The sequence below is a fragment of the Primulina huaijiensis genome, chromosome 12, assembly GCF_012295235.1.
Source record: "Primulina huaijiensis isolate GDHJ02 chromosome 12, ASM1229523v2, whole genome shotgun sequence".
NCBI lineage: Eukaryota > Viridiplantae > Streptophyta > Magnoliopsida > Lamiales > Gesneriaceae > Primulina > Primulina huaijiensis.
In genome coordinates, this window is record NC_133317.1 from 20,284 (window position 1) to 36,839 (window position 16,556).

At 37.1% G+C, this 16,556-nt stretch overlaps 1 protein-coding gene across 1 annotated transcript in view; it reads right to left on the reverse strand.

The window, feature by feature from the left end:
* The window catches only part of LOC140989829 (uncharacterized aarF domain-containing protein kinase At1g71810, chloroplastic), a 30,811-nt gene that overhangs the window by 13,022 nt on the left and 1,233 nt on the right, over positions 1-16,556 (reverse strand). The window contains exons 3-5 of the mRNA XM_073459268.1: positions 11,745-11,783; positions 1,196-1,366; positions 909-1,061 (exon numbers count right to left, since the gene is read on the reverse strand). Of these exons, the coding sequence (XP_073315369.1) occupies positions 909-1,061; positions 1,196-1,366; positions 11,745-11,783 (363 nt within the window). The remainder of the gene's footprint in view (positions 1-908; positions 1,062-1,195; positions 1,367-11,744; positions 11,784-16,556) is intronic.

A 16,556-nucleotide genomic window follows, 5' to 3' on the forward strand; every position in this document is an offset into this window, starting at 1 on the left:
TCTTTTAGAGCTTGATATAATGTTTTCAATCATATTAAGGAAAGGGTTTTTAATTTTTAAAAGTTGGTCCATTATTTTATCATGTTTGCTTGCTTGTTGAATTCATGCAACAATTATTTCAATCATGCATATTCATGCAAATTTAATAGTATGAGAGCGCCTTAAATGACATCTACAAATAAGTAATACAATGAGCATGTTCTTTCCTCCAATGTGAACCATGTGAGCGATGTGAGCCTTTCGTGACTGACAGTTTATGTAATTGCGTAATACAATCATGTCATATTTTATATGCACGCATGCATGTTTGGGTCCTTGATGGGGCAAGTTACATTGGGCCACAATTTTTTTTGTCTCCTAATATGCCCTGTAAAGTACAGAATTGACATGCATGTACTGTTAACAAGTTATTGAGATGTAAATTATAAAATCGAGATCTTATATGTTGAGATACCTAAATTAATAAAGAATTAGATCAAAGTACAATCATAATATGATTTTCAAGTGCATTTACATATGCTGGAATGTTACAACTCGCAAAAAGTGGTTGAATATAAGATTATGTACTCCAAAAATTTTAATTACATTACAATCATAAAATGTTCAAAGAGAAGGTGACATAGTATGCGTAAAACCGTGGAGAGCATTGCACCCAGAAAAGTCAAAAATAAAACAGCCAAAAAATGCAGTTTCTTGGGCTTCAACTTCAATTTCTTTGAAAAATAAATGAAAATTCTTTTCACTATTACATAGACATATATAAATACTTCGGCTTTCCTTAAAGAAAAAACACATTTTAACCTGCACGCTTTTGTTTAAAAAGTTTCCCGTGGTCACCATTGTTTTGGATTGATTAATCCTCTTAGATAGACACTTAGTATTGTAGATGAATACCATTTAGATATTACCTGAAGGTTAGTGTTAAATTTTCCAACTATCCTTATCAACCCTGTGAGATAACGCAAGATCAGTAAGTCCAAGGATATTGCAGCTTTAACTCCCGGCCTCTGCACTTTTATGGCAACAACATTCCCACTGGACCGCAGCCTACCTTGGTATACCTTTTCCAATATGAAGAATATCAGATTGAAATAACAGTACCACGAAAACTACTTTGATCTTTGCAATTGTGATATGTATCAAGATAACGTCACGTAAAACCTACTCCCAAATAATGACATAGAAATGAACTAACCTGTCCAAGTGATGCAGCTGCCACAGGCTCGGGTGAGATTTCCGAGAAAAGCGTATCTATTGGTAGCCCTAATTCTTGCTCTATAGTATCAAAGGCAATTTTTGTGGAAAATGGTGCAATTTGATCTTGCAAGAGTGAAAGCTCATTCAAATATGAGGGTGGTATCAAATCCTACAAGAACTCAAGAAGTATATATTTAACAGATAATTTACTGTTAATGACACGAGAAAATCCCCAATTCAATTCAATTTAAATAACTCTTAATCTCTCCAGCAAGTGCAGCATTCCAGTGAGTCCATTTGACAATATCAAAACTTACAGCAGAAAATTTCTAGAATTTTCTTTTTGCAATGCTAAAAAATAAGATGGCTAATAGAGGTTTGACAAACACCCATGGTAAAGTATGTAACAAAATGTTAGGTATTTGGTATTATCTAATCAGTTTGTAAATACAAACTTATAGGATTAGATCACTACGATCGAGATAGAGTTTCCTAGATCTATGGAATTCTACAGCTCGAGAAACATGCATGTTTATGAGCACAGCTCAAGAAATTTTGTAAACAATACAACAGATGTATTCGAAGAAAAACAATGTTGCACATATCTATAACATCAATCTCAAGTTCATGATGTGCAAACAAGATACTTTCTCTATCATGGAATAGATAATTTGTTTAAAAATCTGCAACAGGAAATAAATTACTATAAATGTATCTCGATATGAGATCATGAGGATGTCACCACTCTTCGAAATCTAATCAAGAAAGACAAAACGTTTGGTTTCTTGACGGGCCTTCCAGAGGAGTTTGATAGAGTACGAGAGCAGATTTTTGGTAGAGGAGTTTCCCTTGAGGCTATTGCTATTGTTCAAATCTAAGAAAATAGACGCGGAGTTGTACTTCAAGACATAACCTCCATTGAAGTATCAGCATTAGCAGCTACTGGACCTAAAAGGGCCAAAGTTCTAACATATACTGCACTTATTTCAAGAAGCAAGGACATATGAAGGATCGATGTTGGAAGCTCCATGGAAAACCTGGAACTGAACAAACAAGTGAGTTAGGCAGTGGACAGAGAAGGGTCAAACCAATTTGGCAAATGCACAAGAGAATACTTCAGACCAGCAAGAAGAAAATAGAACACTCCTCCCGACAAACTTGACATTGAATGGCTGAAATCATTCTAGGATATGCCAGATAAACCACCAGGTAGTCGTGCCTTCGTTAAATCAGGTATGCTTCCTTCTGCAAATGCTATGAACGCCTTAGAGATAGGAAACCCTAGCCCCTTGGATCATATATTTAGGGGCTACCAATCTTATACTAACTCATCACACCATTTTTGTACATAAAAACTTGTCCAAGCTCTAAAAGATAATTAAAGCAGATGGAACTCATATCACAGTTGCTGAAATAGGAGACATTCGCGTCAGCCATACTGCAACATTAATAGATGTTCTTCATGTTCCAAAACTGGCCACAAAATTTATTTCTGCTAAAATATGTGGGTTTTTCAGGACAAAGTCACCGGGAAGACGATTGGACATTCTAGGGAAAGGAATTAAAATTCAACACGTCTTTGTGGAAAACTCCTCCAAGAAATCAAGAATCTGTCTTCTCCATCATCGAACAGGTCATCCTTCCTTTCAAGTTTTAAGTGTCATGTTTGCTTCTATGTTTACAAATGTAGATGACAGGGAGTTTCATTGTGATATTCGTGAGTTTGATAAACACAAACACGTCTCTTTTCCTCGAGCAATAAAAGATCATTTTCCCTTTCAAATTGATTCACAGACATTTGGGGTCCATCTCATGTGATACCACAACAAGTGCACCTTGGTTTGCACTTCTGTAGATGACTGTAGAAGGTTTACTTGGGTTTTCCTTTTGAAACAAAAATCGGATATTACCATGATCTTTCTCAACTTTCGTAACATGATCCAAACACAATTTGGAGTGAAAATTAAGAAAAATTCGCACCAAAAATGCAAAATATTTGTAGGAGAAATAGGAATGTTTTAATACATAGAAATAGAATATTTATTAAAAATAATAAATAGAATATTTTACTCCTACGATTAAGGATTTATTATTGTGCAGCTACTTTATTAAAACCGTAGTATGTTGTGTAATGTAGGTGTCTTGCACTATAATTATTTATTCAGAAAAGAATAAACAAGAGATATGACATAATTTTTCTTGCTTTTTCCTTCCTGTTAACATGGCATAAGAGTCTTGGCTTTGATAAATGATAACCTACCAAAATCACTACTTGGTTTATAGCAGTCGTCCTTGTATAATGGCAAAAGAAAAGTTCCACAATATCCTTCCTTCTACAGCCGCGAAATACCTCTTGTAGAACCAATGGTTAATCGCAAGTCTCCGGATCTTTGAATTTGCGAGATGACTGGATCCAGCAACAAGAGTTTGATGGGCCTCAGGAGAGAATGGGTATGAAATCATCTCACTCATACCCTGTGAACCCTAACAACTTCGAAAGCACCTCTATTCAGCTAACAATTCATAAATGGAATGGTAAAAACTACCTGGAACGGGCTCAAACCATAAAGCTAATTATTGACCGAGAAAGGTAAAGCGGGATATCTCAGCAGGGGTATAACCGAGCCAGCAAAGAACGACACTTCATGGACCATTTGGAAATCGGATAACTCTGTGGTAACAGCATGTTTAGTCAATTCTACGGAACCTACCATAAAAGACATATTTCTGCTTGCTCGCTGCCAAAAATGTACAGGATGCTGCTCGTTTCTGATTTGGAAAACTCGTCACAATGAAGTACGTGGCCGTATCTTGGCCACTAAACCGCTGCCAGAACTCCATGATGCCTTCTCCGAGGTTCGCCATGAGGAAATTCGTCGAAAGTTGATGTTAGGCTCTTCCTGCCCGCCTCCCAGCGATGTTTCTGCCCTTGCGACTGCTCGACCATCGTTTCCTTCCATCTCCAACAGTAGCGCGTTCCATTCGCCACATGCGATATCCACAACCAATCCTCATGTACGGAATGGTCGCCTGTGGTGTGACAAGCGCGAAACCGAACCATACAGTGGACACTTGTTGGCGCATCCATGACAAACCGACGGATTGGAAACCAAATAGGGAATGCCTTGCTTATTCAGCAACTATCAATGTTGCTTCTCAAGTCTCGCAACAGCCTTTCACCCAACAGCAGCTTGATGCTCTACGTCGTTCAGCCAGATTTCTGCTCAATCCACAACCCCTTTGAGTACGGTCAATGCAGCAAACCAAGGTGATTTTCCCATCGCACTTGCCTCGAATAGGGATTTGTCTTCTACATGGATTGTAGACTAGGGCGCCTCTGATTATATGACGGGTAGTCTTTCAATTTTTAGCACCTAAAAGCCATGTGCAAACTCTTGTTTTGTACGAATTGCTAATGGTTCCAGTTCAAAGATCTTGGGTGTTGGTTATGTACAACTTTCCCGTGACATTTGCTTACACTATGTGATCTTCGTCCTTGATCTTAGTGTTAATTTACTATACGTGAGCAAGATTAATGCTGCCCTCCATTGCACTGCTAAATTCTCCGTTAATTCTTGTCACTTTCACGAAATGGCATCGGGGAAGACGATTGACAGTGCTGAATTGTGTGATGGATTGTTTCTCTTCCAAATGGAGCCTACCTTCAAGACCGCACCATTGAGTATCCCAAGACTGCCTTTTCCAATTTCTTGTTATAGTTTTAATTCCAATAAAAAGAGTGATATTCTTTTATGACACTACAGACTAGGTCATCCAAACACTTTGTACTTAGCAAAATTGTTTCAATTCCCATTTCGTGATAATAAATCATCTTTACTTCAATTTGATGTTTGTCGAGTTTCCAAGCACACTCGTAGCACTTTCAAACCACAACAATACAAACAATCAAAACCCTTCTAACTCTTTCAAAGTGACATTTGGGGTCCATCAAAAAATAAAAAATGTGCCAGGAACTCGTTGATTCATTTTGTTTGTGGATGATCATACTCGCGTTTCATGATGGGTATTCCTCATGAAGGACAAGTCCGAAACAACTTCCCAATTCAAACATTTTCATTCAATGATTCAAACTCAGTTCTCTGCTCAAATACAAGTCCTCCGCACTGATCGTGCTCGTGACTACTTTAATTCTGTGTTGGGAAGTTATCTGGCATGTCATGGGATTGTCCATCAAAGTTCCTGTGTCGAGACACCTCAACAAAATGAGGTTTCTAAACAGAAAAATAGCCACCTTCTCGAAGTTACTCACTCTTTTGTTCACACACATGGTCCCTCGCCATTTTTGGGGTGATGTGGTACTCACTGCCACTTACCTAATTAATTGTATGCCTTCTCGTGTCCTCAACTACAAAACCCCTATTGAGGTTCTTCTGGAACACTTTCCTCAAACACATCTCCTGAACTCTATTCCCCTCAAAGTCTTTGGGTGTTATGCCTTCGTCCATATTCGTTCCCAACATCATGGGAAACTCGACCTGCGAGCTATCAAGTGCATTTTTTTAGGGTATTCCCCCAACCATAAAGGCTACAAATGCTATTGCCCGATCACCAAAAAGTTTTCTATCCCAATTTATCCATTCAAGAGGAGAGCAACATCAATGGTGGAAGTGGAAATGAATCTCTAAATTGGGATCCTAATTCATTTGACGACCCAATCTCTGTCAATCCAGAACCTAACCACCTGTCAACTTCTTCAAACACACCCCTCAAGTTTTATTCAAGAAGGAAGGTCATCCAAATGGACAGACAACAAGACGCAGCACCTAGACAGCCAGTTTATTACTCCTCTACGAGACCAATTCCCAATGAAAAAGACCAAGGTACTGCTGATCTTGACAGTAATTCTCCTATAATTGATAAATGTTACATTGACAGACCTGTTGCATTGAGAAAAGGCCCGATATGTAACTTTGTTTCATTTAAATCATTATCTCCTGCATATCGTGCATTTGTGTCCAGTTTAGATCAAGTCCAGGTCCCAAGTTCAATTGAGGATGCACTCAAGGATCCTAAGTGGAAGTATGCCGCCGTTGATGAGATTACAGCACTAGAAATGAACAATACATGGCAGATTATTGAACTTTCCCTCGGGAAACGAACAGTTGGGAGCAAATGGATTTTCACAGTGAAGTATAATGTTGCTGGAAGCATTGAACGATACAAAGCACGACTTGTTGCTAAGGGATACACTTAGTTTTACGGAATAGATTATCAAGAGACCTTTGCTCCGGTAGCAAGACTCAACACCGTCAGGGTACTCCTATCAATTGCCGACAATATTGACTGGCCACTATTCTAACTGGATGTTAAAAACGCATTCCTCAATGGGGAACTAGAGGAAAAGGTATGCATGGATATTCCTCGGGTTTTGTGACTTAAGCAGTGAAACACAAATTGTGCAAGTTAAAAAAAGTCCCTGTATGGTCTTAAAAAGTCACCACAAGCCTGATTTCATCGGTTTACCAATGTGTTGACTAAAGAAGGGTATTTACAATGTCAAGTAGATCACATGTTATTCGTCAAGCACACCGAATGAATGACTAGTGCTCTCATTGTCTACGTCAATGACATTGTTCTCACAGGGGAGAGTGAACCAGAAATGAATCGCATAAAAGGAATCCTTTCAAGGGAATTTGAAATGAAAAATCTAGGAAAACTTAAATATTTTTTTGGGGATGGAAGTGGCAAGATCATCTCATGGAATTTCAATCTCGCAACGAAAGTATGTTCTAGATCTACTGAGAGAGACTGGAATGTTGGGGTGCAAACCACCAGTTGACACTCCAATGGATCCAAATGTGAAAATAGGTACGAATCAAGATCGAGTGCTTGTTGACAAAGGAATATACCAGCGATTGGTTGGAAAATTGATCTACATATCACACAGTCTACCTAACATAGGATACATAGTAAGTATTGTCAGTCAGTACATGACTAAACCTACTAAAGAACACATGGAGGCGGTATACCGAGTGTTGCGATACTTGAAGAGAATGCTTGGAAAAAGGTTGTTCTTTAGGAAGACTGCAATCAGAAATGTTAAAGAGTCTACAGTGATGCTGATTGGGCAGGTTGTCCTGTTGATAGACGCTCTACTTCGGGTTACTGTTCATTTGTATGGGGTAACCTCGTGACTTAGAGAAGGAGAAACAACCAGTTGTGGCCAGAAGCAGTGCAGAAGCAGAATTCAGATCTCGGTCCAATGGGATTTGTGAAGGCATGTTGCTTAAAACGCTACTCAATGAATTGAAGATAGGAAATAGTCATCCGATAGAGATGATGTCTGATAACCAAGTGGCTTGAAATATTGCCAAGAATCCAGTTCATCATGATCGAACCAAGCATATGGAAATCGACAGACACTTCATAAGTGAAAAGATTGAGAATAAAATAATTGATCTCCACTATGTTTCCTCACACATGCAGATGGCAGATATTTTGACAAAGGCATTCCATCGACCGTACTTTGAAGAATTAAAGACCAAGCATGGCATGACAAACATATACCGCCAAGCTTGAGGGAGAGTGTTTAGGACTTTTTTATCGTAGATAAGATAATTAAGATATTTATTTAACGAAAAACCAGATATTGTGGCTCTTTTGGATAAAAAAACTCGAAAAGGTGGACAGAAATTTTGTTGCTAGCGTTTGGAAATCAAGATTTGTTGATTGGGTTTGCCTGCCATCAGTTGGAAGATCTGGGGGAATTCTTGTGATGTGGGATCCAAGAGTGGTATTAGTCAACAATGATTTGATTGGGGAATTTTCGGTATCAATTGAAATCAGCTGGAATGATGACATAACTTGGTGGTTCACAACCGTTTACGGACCGGTTAAGCCGGGAGTGAGAGAATTTTTCTGGGATGAATTGGCTGGACTGAAATCGATTTGTGGGGATAATTGGTGTCTAGGAGGTGATTTTAATGTTGTAGAATTCGGGTGAAAAACTGAATAGCCATTCGATAACTACAAGCATGTCTTGCTTTGATGCTTTGATAGAAGAGTTGCAGCTCATAGATCCGCCACTGTTGAATGCCAAGTTCAAATGGTCAAATTTTAGATCGATACCAATTTGTTGTCGCTTGGACAGATTCCTTTTCTCTGGGGGTTGGACGAACTTATTCCCCAATTATAGACAAACAGTGTTACCAAGAATCACATTGGACCATTGCCCTATTCTGATTGATACTGCAAAGTTGAGTTGGGGTCCAACTCCTTTCAGATTTGAGAATGCTTGGTTATCACATCGAAAATTCAAAGATCTAGTGAGGACATGGTGGACCAAGGGAGGATTTCAAGGGTGGGAAGGATACAAATTTATGCAAAAAATGAAAGAGATCAAAACAAATGTCTGCAAATGGAATAGAAAAGTGTTTGGGGATGTGGGTATCAGACTCAGAGTTAAGCAACAAGATTAAGCAGTTGGATGGGATTGAGGCAGAAGGAAGATGGTCGAAAGATCTAAACATTGAAAGAAGGGAAGCAAGGAGTGAGTTGGAAAATGTGTCATTTACAAATTTCCAAATTCAAAGCAAAAAAGCAAAAATTAGATGGCTCAAAGAAGGGGATCATAACTCAAAATTTTTTCATTCGTTACTGAGCAACAGAAGGAACAAAGCATTGATAGACAAAGTGGAATTGGACAATGGTACAGTGGTTACCGAGGAAAAACAAATTAAACATGATATCCTAAAATTTTACGGCCAACTATTTAGGAAACCTGCCGGGGAAGGGGGGACTTTTGACGACGTAGAGAGGGGCCTTAATGGGCTGGACTGGAGCCCTTTACAGAGGGGAGATGCTGATGAGCTGGAAAGAATTTTCGAGGAGGACGAGATTAAAAAGGCAGTGTTTGATTGCGACGGTTCAAAAGCTCCGGGACCGGATGGATTCACAATGGCTTTCTTTCAAAAAAACTGGGATACAATGAGGATGGATTTATTAAAGGTCTTTGCTGAATTTTTTGAAGATGGGATTGTCAATGGAATTACAAATGAGACTTATATATGTCTTATCCCAAAGAAAAAGAATGCGAGACATATTAAAGACTTCAGGCCAATCAGTTTGATCACGAGTCTCTACAAAATCATGGCTAAGGTCTTGACAAGTAGATTGAAGAGAGTTGTGTGTAACACCGTTGCGGAGAACCAGTGTGCTTTTATTAAAGGAAGACAAATACTTGATTGTTGCCTTATTGCGAATGAAGTTGTGGAAGAATATCGATGAAAGAAATTAAAAGGATGGGTGCTCAAAATTGATTTGGAAAAGGCGTATGACAACATAGACTGGCGATTTTTAGATTTTGTGTTGGAAAAAAAGGGATTCGGTGAGAGATGGAGAAGGTGGATCAGGGGATGTGTTTCTAATGTGTCTTTCTCAATCTTTATTGATGGAAAGCCGCAAGGAAAGTTAAAAGGGGAGAGAGGACTCAGACAGGGGATCCATTATCACCATTTTTATTCAACTTAGTCGTCGATGGGTTGGGGAGAATGGTGGACAAGGCAAGGGCAGATCATGAGGTCATGGGACTCGCAGTAGGGAAAGAAAAAATTGAAATGACGCATTTACAGTTTGCGGATGATATTCTGTATTTCGCGAAATCAGAAAACGACGTGTTGGCAATACTTAACATTATAAAATTGTTTGGCAACAACTCTGGGTTGAAAATAAATTTGGGCAAAAGTGTTGTGCTTGGATTGAATTGTTCGGAAAAGGAAGTAGATGATTTGGCAGCAGGTGTTGGGTGCAAAAAAGATAGTTGGCCTATTAAATATCTTGGGCTACCACTGGGAGGTAATCCAACTAAGATGGATTTCTGGGAAACCGTGCTCTCGAAAATGTCAAAGAAATTAGCAAGTAGGAAAAAATCATTTCTATCGAGAGGAGGCCGTCTCACTTTGATAAAGGCCGTGCTTTGTGCGTTGCCATCCTATTTCATGTCCTTTTTCAAAGTGCCAATAAAGGTTGCCGGTAAAATGGAAAAAATGATGAGAGATTTTTTGTGGGATGGTAGTGACGGGGAAAACCATTGCCATGTCGTCGGATGGAAAAAAGTTTGTAAACCAAAGGGAAAAGGAGGGTTGGGATTGGGGAATGTTTGTATCAGGAACAAGGCTCTTCTTGGCAAATGGTGGTGGAGAAGTTCAGTGGAAAGGGGAACGTTGTGGAAAAAAATTATTCAGAGTTTATATGGGATACAGGAAAACAAGTGGGATTTGGGGTTGGCGGAGAAGGCAACTTTTAGAAGTCCTTGGAAGTGTATTTCTCGGTCTTACCAGGCTTTTCATCAACTTATCAGGGGGGTGCCAAAACAGGGGAATATCATTCGTTTTTGGGAGGATGTCTGAGAGGGAGATAACTCGCTTAAAATAAGATTTCCATCTTTGTTTCGTATTTGTATTTCTACCAATAAACCGATTAGTCATTTCATTGATGTTGTCAATAGTGCGGGTAATCTTTCTACCATTTGGGACGTCAGATTTAGAAGAGATCTTAGCGAGGATGAGTTTCTTGAGTTCAATAACTTGTTTCGAGTCTTAGAGAGTGTCAGATTAGAAATGGGTACTGAGGATGTTAGAGTTTGGAAGGGGGACCCTTCAGGTTTGTTCTCTGTTAGATCTTTTTATTGCTCTTTTTTCCCTATTTCCATCTTTCCATTATTCGACTTCTTTAATACCATTTGGAAAGTTCATGTCCCACAAAAGATTAAGATTTTCTCGTGGATCTTGGCCTTGGGGAAGCTCCCTACGTGTGATTCAGTGCAAAGAAGGTAGAAGAATTGTGCTTTAAGACCGCAGTGGTGTTGCTTGTGTCGAGAGCACGAGGAGAATCAAGATCATATACTTCTACACTGCTCCTTCACCACAAGGATTTGGATTAGAGTTTGCAACGAGCTGGGAATACAATGGGTTATGCCGAGGCATGCTAAAGATCTATTTCATCTCAATTCAGGGTGCATTTTCAACAAGAAATACAGTGAATTCTGGTACATGATCATTCAAGGCATATTTTGGTCCATTTGGTTAGAGAGAAATCGCAGAATTTTTGAAGACGAATCGGACTCTGTTGACCAAGTATGGGAAAACATCAAATTTAGAGTCGCATCTTGGACAACTACCTTGCAAAAGTTCAACCATTTATGCATTTCAGATTTAGTGAGGGACTTAAAATTTATTTGGTCATGAAAACTTTGTCTCCTTGTAATTCTGGTGTATTTTAAGGTTAATGTTTGCTGTAATGCTGTCGTGGAATGCTCATCCACGTACAAATTGTACTGTCCAAGTATTATAATAAAATTAGTTTTCTATCAAAAAAAAAAATTTAGCTGGGTTCTTTTGAAATTATAAACCTAGGTGGAGGTGTATGTAATTAACTCATCATAAAGCTTTTTTAAAAGTTAACACACAGAATCCATTTTCATTTATACTCATTTTAGTTTGTTATTTAACAAATCAAAGAATTCCCCTTCAATAAATTAAAGAAAACAGGTCAATATTTGAATACCATAATAATATTTAAATACTTACTGGCCGAGATGAAATAGCCTGAGCAATTTTAACATATGCCTGTACACAAGGAAAAAAAAATAGAATGTTACTTGAGTTAGATATAGCTTTCAGATATAACATCTTGCTGTGAATTGGACAAGTATGCAGTATTAAAGTCACAACATGACAACTGACTATGTCCGATTATGATCCAACCATAAACATCCAACCATAAACATAATAAGGTACCAGTTGTGGAAGTGAACTGTTTGCGAAAATTCAAAATAAATAAGGGCTGCTATCATTTCATAGTTTCTGACAATAAGAAACTTAACAACACTTGTTGAATTTAAATAAGACGGAAGATCGAGAAAAGAAACACACATATATAATATAGGTTTATGGTGTTTACCATAACATCAAATGCCAAAACTCTTACTTATTTTAAATTCAATTACCACACATTCATACAGGTGAAAAATATCTAACATATGAATATGGTAGACAAAATTTTTCCAATTAAATTACAATAAAATCAGACATGTATCATAATATTAGTGATATTAAATCTAATTCCAACATGTGATCTTCCGTTTTATCGGACACCGATCAACATCAAATTTCGAAACAAAAAAGTAACCATTTGTCTTATATAAGTGAGTAGGTTTATGAGTTTGCCTACTGTCAACTCATGTGTACATCATTTTTTTTTTAATATCATCATATCTTCAAGTCTGGCTATTAGATTCCGGTGCTACTACCATATTATTGGTTCCTCGCATTTTTATCGTCTTATACTCATGGCGCAACCAATAGCAAAAAGTAAAATTTTTGGATGGTTCCTCTTCTGTTGCAAGGAAAGAATAGTTCATATTTCCTTTTCTCTAGTTCTAAAAGAAGTCTTGTATGTCCCCTCACTGTCTTACAATCTGTCGTCTGTTAGTAAACTTACCGGAGGTTATAAGCATGATGGTGGTCCATATCTCTTACATCCCAAATCCGATTTTGCTTGGCAAGACCGGACGATTTGCTTCCGCAGTATTATTTGTTTTTGGTTCTCAGAATATTTTATTATGGCATTACAGCTTAGGGCATCATAATTTTCATTATTCGAAGAACAGGTTTCCACAACAAAATTCGTACTATATTTCAGTGCAAGTTTTGCGAATTTCCCAAGTATCGCCGATCCATTTTTAATTTTAACCCCTATCAAAAGTCACAACTATTTACTCTAATTCATAGTGAGGTTTGAGGTCCCGTAAGCATAACAACTGTCACTGAAAATGGTTTAAAATTCAATAAAAAAACGAAAATCCCCATGTGAAAAATTAATTGCATTTTAAACTGTGTTTTTAAAAATCAGGTATAAAATCCCATACAAATGGGGTAAATGTGATTTAGTTTTAAAAAATGGAAGATATATTAGCCGATTAATATTATTTTTATTGGATTCTCGTGCACAAAAATGGATCTTTGTACGATATCTTAACAGCCAAAAAGGTTTTAAATGCTTTGACCCCTCTGGAAAAAATATTTTGGGTCTATGGATGTCCCCTTCTTTGAGGTTACATCCTATTACACCAATTCCCATCTTCGAGGGGGCACCATCATAAAGATGAGAATACTTCTCATAGTTCTGAATTTACAATTGAATTGATATTCGTCAAAGCAATTATCTTCCCGCACAAACAGGAGAAAATCGCATCACGACAGGAAGTAGGAAACAAACAAAAATGAAAAAGGTTCAAAGATCTTATTTATTCAGAGTAGCATCTCACAAAAAATACGAGAAGCCACTTCCCAAAGCATGACCAAGCATCACTCAAAGTTTGGATGAAGAAGTTTGTAATGATTTATGTGTAGCGGTTGGTATACTTCAGGTTAATTGGATTGAATACGACATTCAATGATTATGATGATCAACAACATGAGAAATTGAAATGCGAGTGCAGTAAAGTCATTGAGACTCAAATATTTAAGTGGTTTGGCCACCAACGACCTACATCCACTGGAGACAAATCTTTACTGATCGAGATTGGTTTCTGATACAGAAGCAATACAAACATTTCACTCTTGTTCCTATCTTTCTCTAGAAACACTCTTGATTGAATATCTATCTATTGTTTTGTGTTTGTCACACAAACTCTGCAGAATGAATTCCCTTGATTCTTTTGAAGCGCTCTCTCTCTATTTTCATTGACTTTTACTTTCTTGAATTTATATCTAAGTGAGAGTTAATAAATACCAGCTTTCATCAGAGAGTGGTCTGCAGTTCAGTCACTGTCAAGTTAGTTTCCTTGACCTGAATCAAAACCAAATCTATCTTGTATGACATACTTGACACTTTGTTCAGAAAGTAGATGATGAGACCTCTCATTGCCCTCAGGAAAAATGTTTGTTCTTGTACAAAACACCCTTTATCTAATTTTGTATCATATAACAATTTATCTCCTTCATTCTGTGTATGTCACAGAAATGTATAAATAAAATTGTTGTTGGTTGTAAATGAATATTTACCATAAAATATGGCTCCGGTGGATCTCTGGAAAGGTACAAGGCCCAATTAATAGCCAATGGATTTACCCAAAAGTATGGAGAATTGATTACTTAGATATTTCTCACTAGTTTCAAAATCAAACATTGTTGGTATCCATGGTTGTTAATCTCTGGTGGATATTATACTAGTTTGATGAAAAAAATGCTTTTCTGAATGGAGATTTAGAAGAAAATTCTAATGGAACCTCCACCACAGTTTGATGAAATGTTTGGGGCCAAAGTGTGCACATAAAAAATCTTTGTACTTAAATAGCCGCCCAAAACATAGTTTGATGATTAACCACTTTCATTAAAGGACAAGGATTTACCAAGGACAAGCTAATCATACCTTCTTAATAAATCTACTAACGAAAAGACATCTATGTTGATTTTCAATGTGGATAACATCATTCTGGCGGGAGATAACATAGAAGAAACGAATATATTAAAACAAGAAATGGAGACAAAATTTGAAATCAAGGATTTGGAGCAACTAAGAAACTTCTTGGGAATGGAAGCAGCTAGATCAAAGAAACTGAATTATTGTCTCATGATGCAAGTACATCCTAGAACTCTTAAAAGCAATCGATATGAGCGGATGTAGATCTGCCAACACTCCAATTGATACGAATTTCAAGCTTGGGGAAGTAAAAAAAAAATAACTCCAGTTGACACAGGATGATATCAAAGATTAGTTGGAAAACTAATTTATTTAGGAGGCCACTAACCAATAAAGCAGATATCATGATAATAAATCATGAATTTGCATTGCTCATAATCCAGTCTTACATGACATAACAAAACACACAGATTTACAATCATTTATTTTACAAAAGAAAAAATATAAGGAACAATTTGTATTTATTTTGGCAAGAATGCAAGAGGTTAAGACAACCTTTTGAGGTTCAAGTTAGCATGTTGGGCATGACAAATATTTTTGCACCTACTTAAGGGGGGGCTGTCGATTAATTAAGGAGATTTTTTTCCATAATAATTAGGTTAATTTGGAGATTGATCGAGCAAAATCCCAATATATGTGGGACTATAATAATTTTCATTTTTAGTTTCATTTTTGTCTTTTAAAGGACTTAACATTGTTATGAACAAGAAAGCAAGAGAAATAAAATAAAGAATTTTTCTCTTCCCCGCTTACAAAAACACCAATTTGTAGTAGTTTGGCTACTAATAGCCTACATCTATCATTCTAAGATAGTGCTTGAGATTTCTGATATCACCATTTTCTTGCAAGGATTCTAGGTCCTTACACACAAACACGGTGTGCTTGCAGAAAGGTGACCACCATGTGCCAACAGTTCCTCCACTGGTGCTCACCAAGAACATTGTTTCATTTTGCAAAAAAATATAATGTGTTTGGAATAATCTTGATCCTCACAATGAATTAGTTTCATATACGTTGAAAGAAGAACTCTCCAATTAAGATTGCACACAATTTTTATCTATATCCATGGTAGAAATAAACACAAATTTGTGACAAGTTTACTTTCTACAAAATGAACATCATACTTAAAATATTTCTTCTTTTCTTCATATCAATCAAGAAAAGTACACCTCTCTAGAGCACAATATGAGAAACTCGAGCCTTCTGCCTTCCATAAGTCTACTTGTAGCAAATAAACATTCCAATGACATTTAACATTGGTTAAAAGGAGATGTTTAGCATAGGCCAACTCATCAAAGAGAACCATTGATTTTTCTATGTACATGTACCTTCTTTATCAGAGAAATTCTTGCACTGACATCACAAGTCTAGTTAAACATTACCAAAGATATACTATATGCAGAAAAGAAAGGTGAAAACTTTTAGCATATATATTAATAGATCTATGCCTAAAAATCTACGTATAGATTATGCAAGATAAGTTCATCGACTTATTAAAAAAATTATACTTTTATTCACCCATGTACTCGATATGACTCAAATCCAGGACAGAAGTCCTAGAAAATCAAATGCCTACCTCGGCCACATTTGTTCACATGTAAAAATTCGATCATCTACAATAGAGATGGAGTAATGGGAGAAAATGTTCAAGGAAGAATTCAACAAACCCCCTCAATAACCTTAGAATGTTGTTTTGTGCGTAGATGCATTTCATCCATTGCAGACATAATGTATCCCAGAATCTTATTTTTTTCTGGCCTAAATGAAGTTACGAAGATTTGAAATCATGCAACTTAAAAGTATATTTGAAACTAATTCATGATAATGAATGTAACACGAGCTGTTTCGTAAGTAACACAATAAAAATGATGCTGACAGCAAGAGTGGGAATGGAAGGAAAGGGATTCAAATTAACT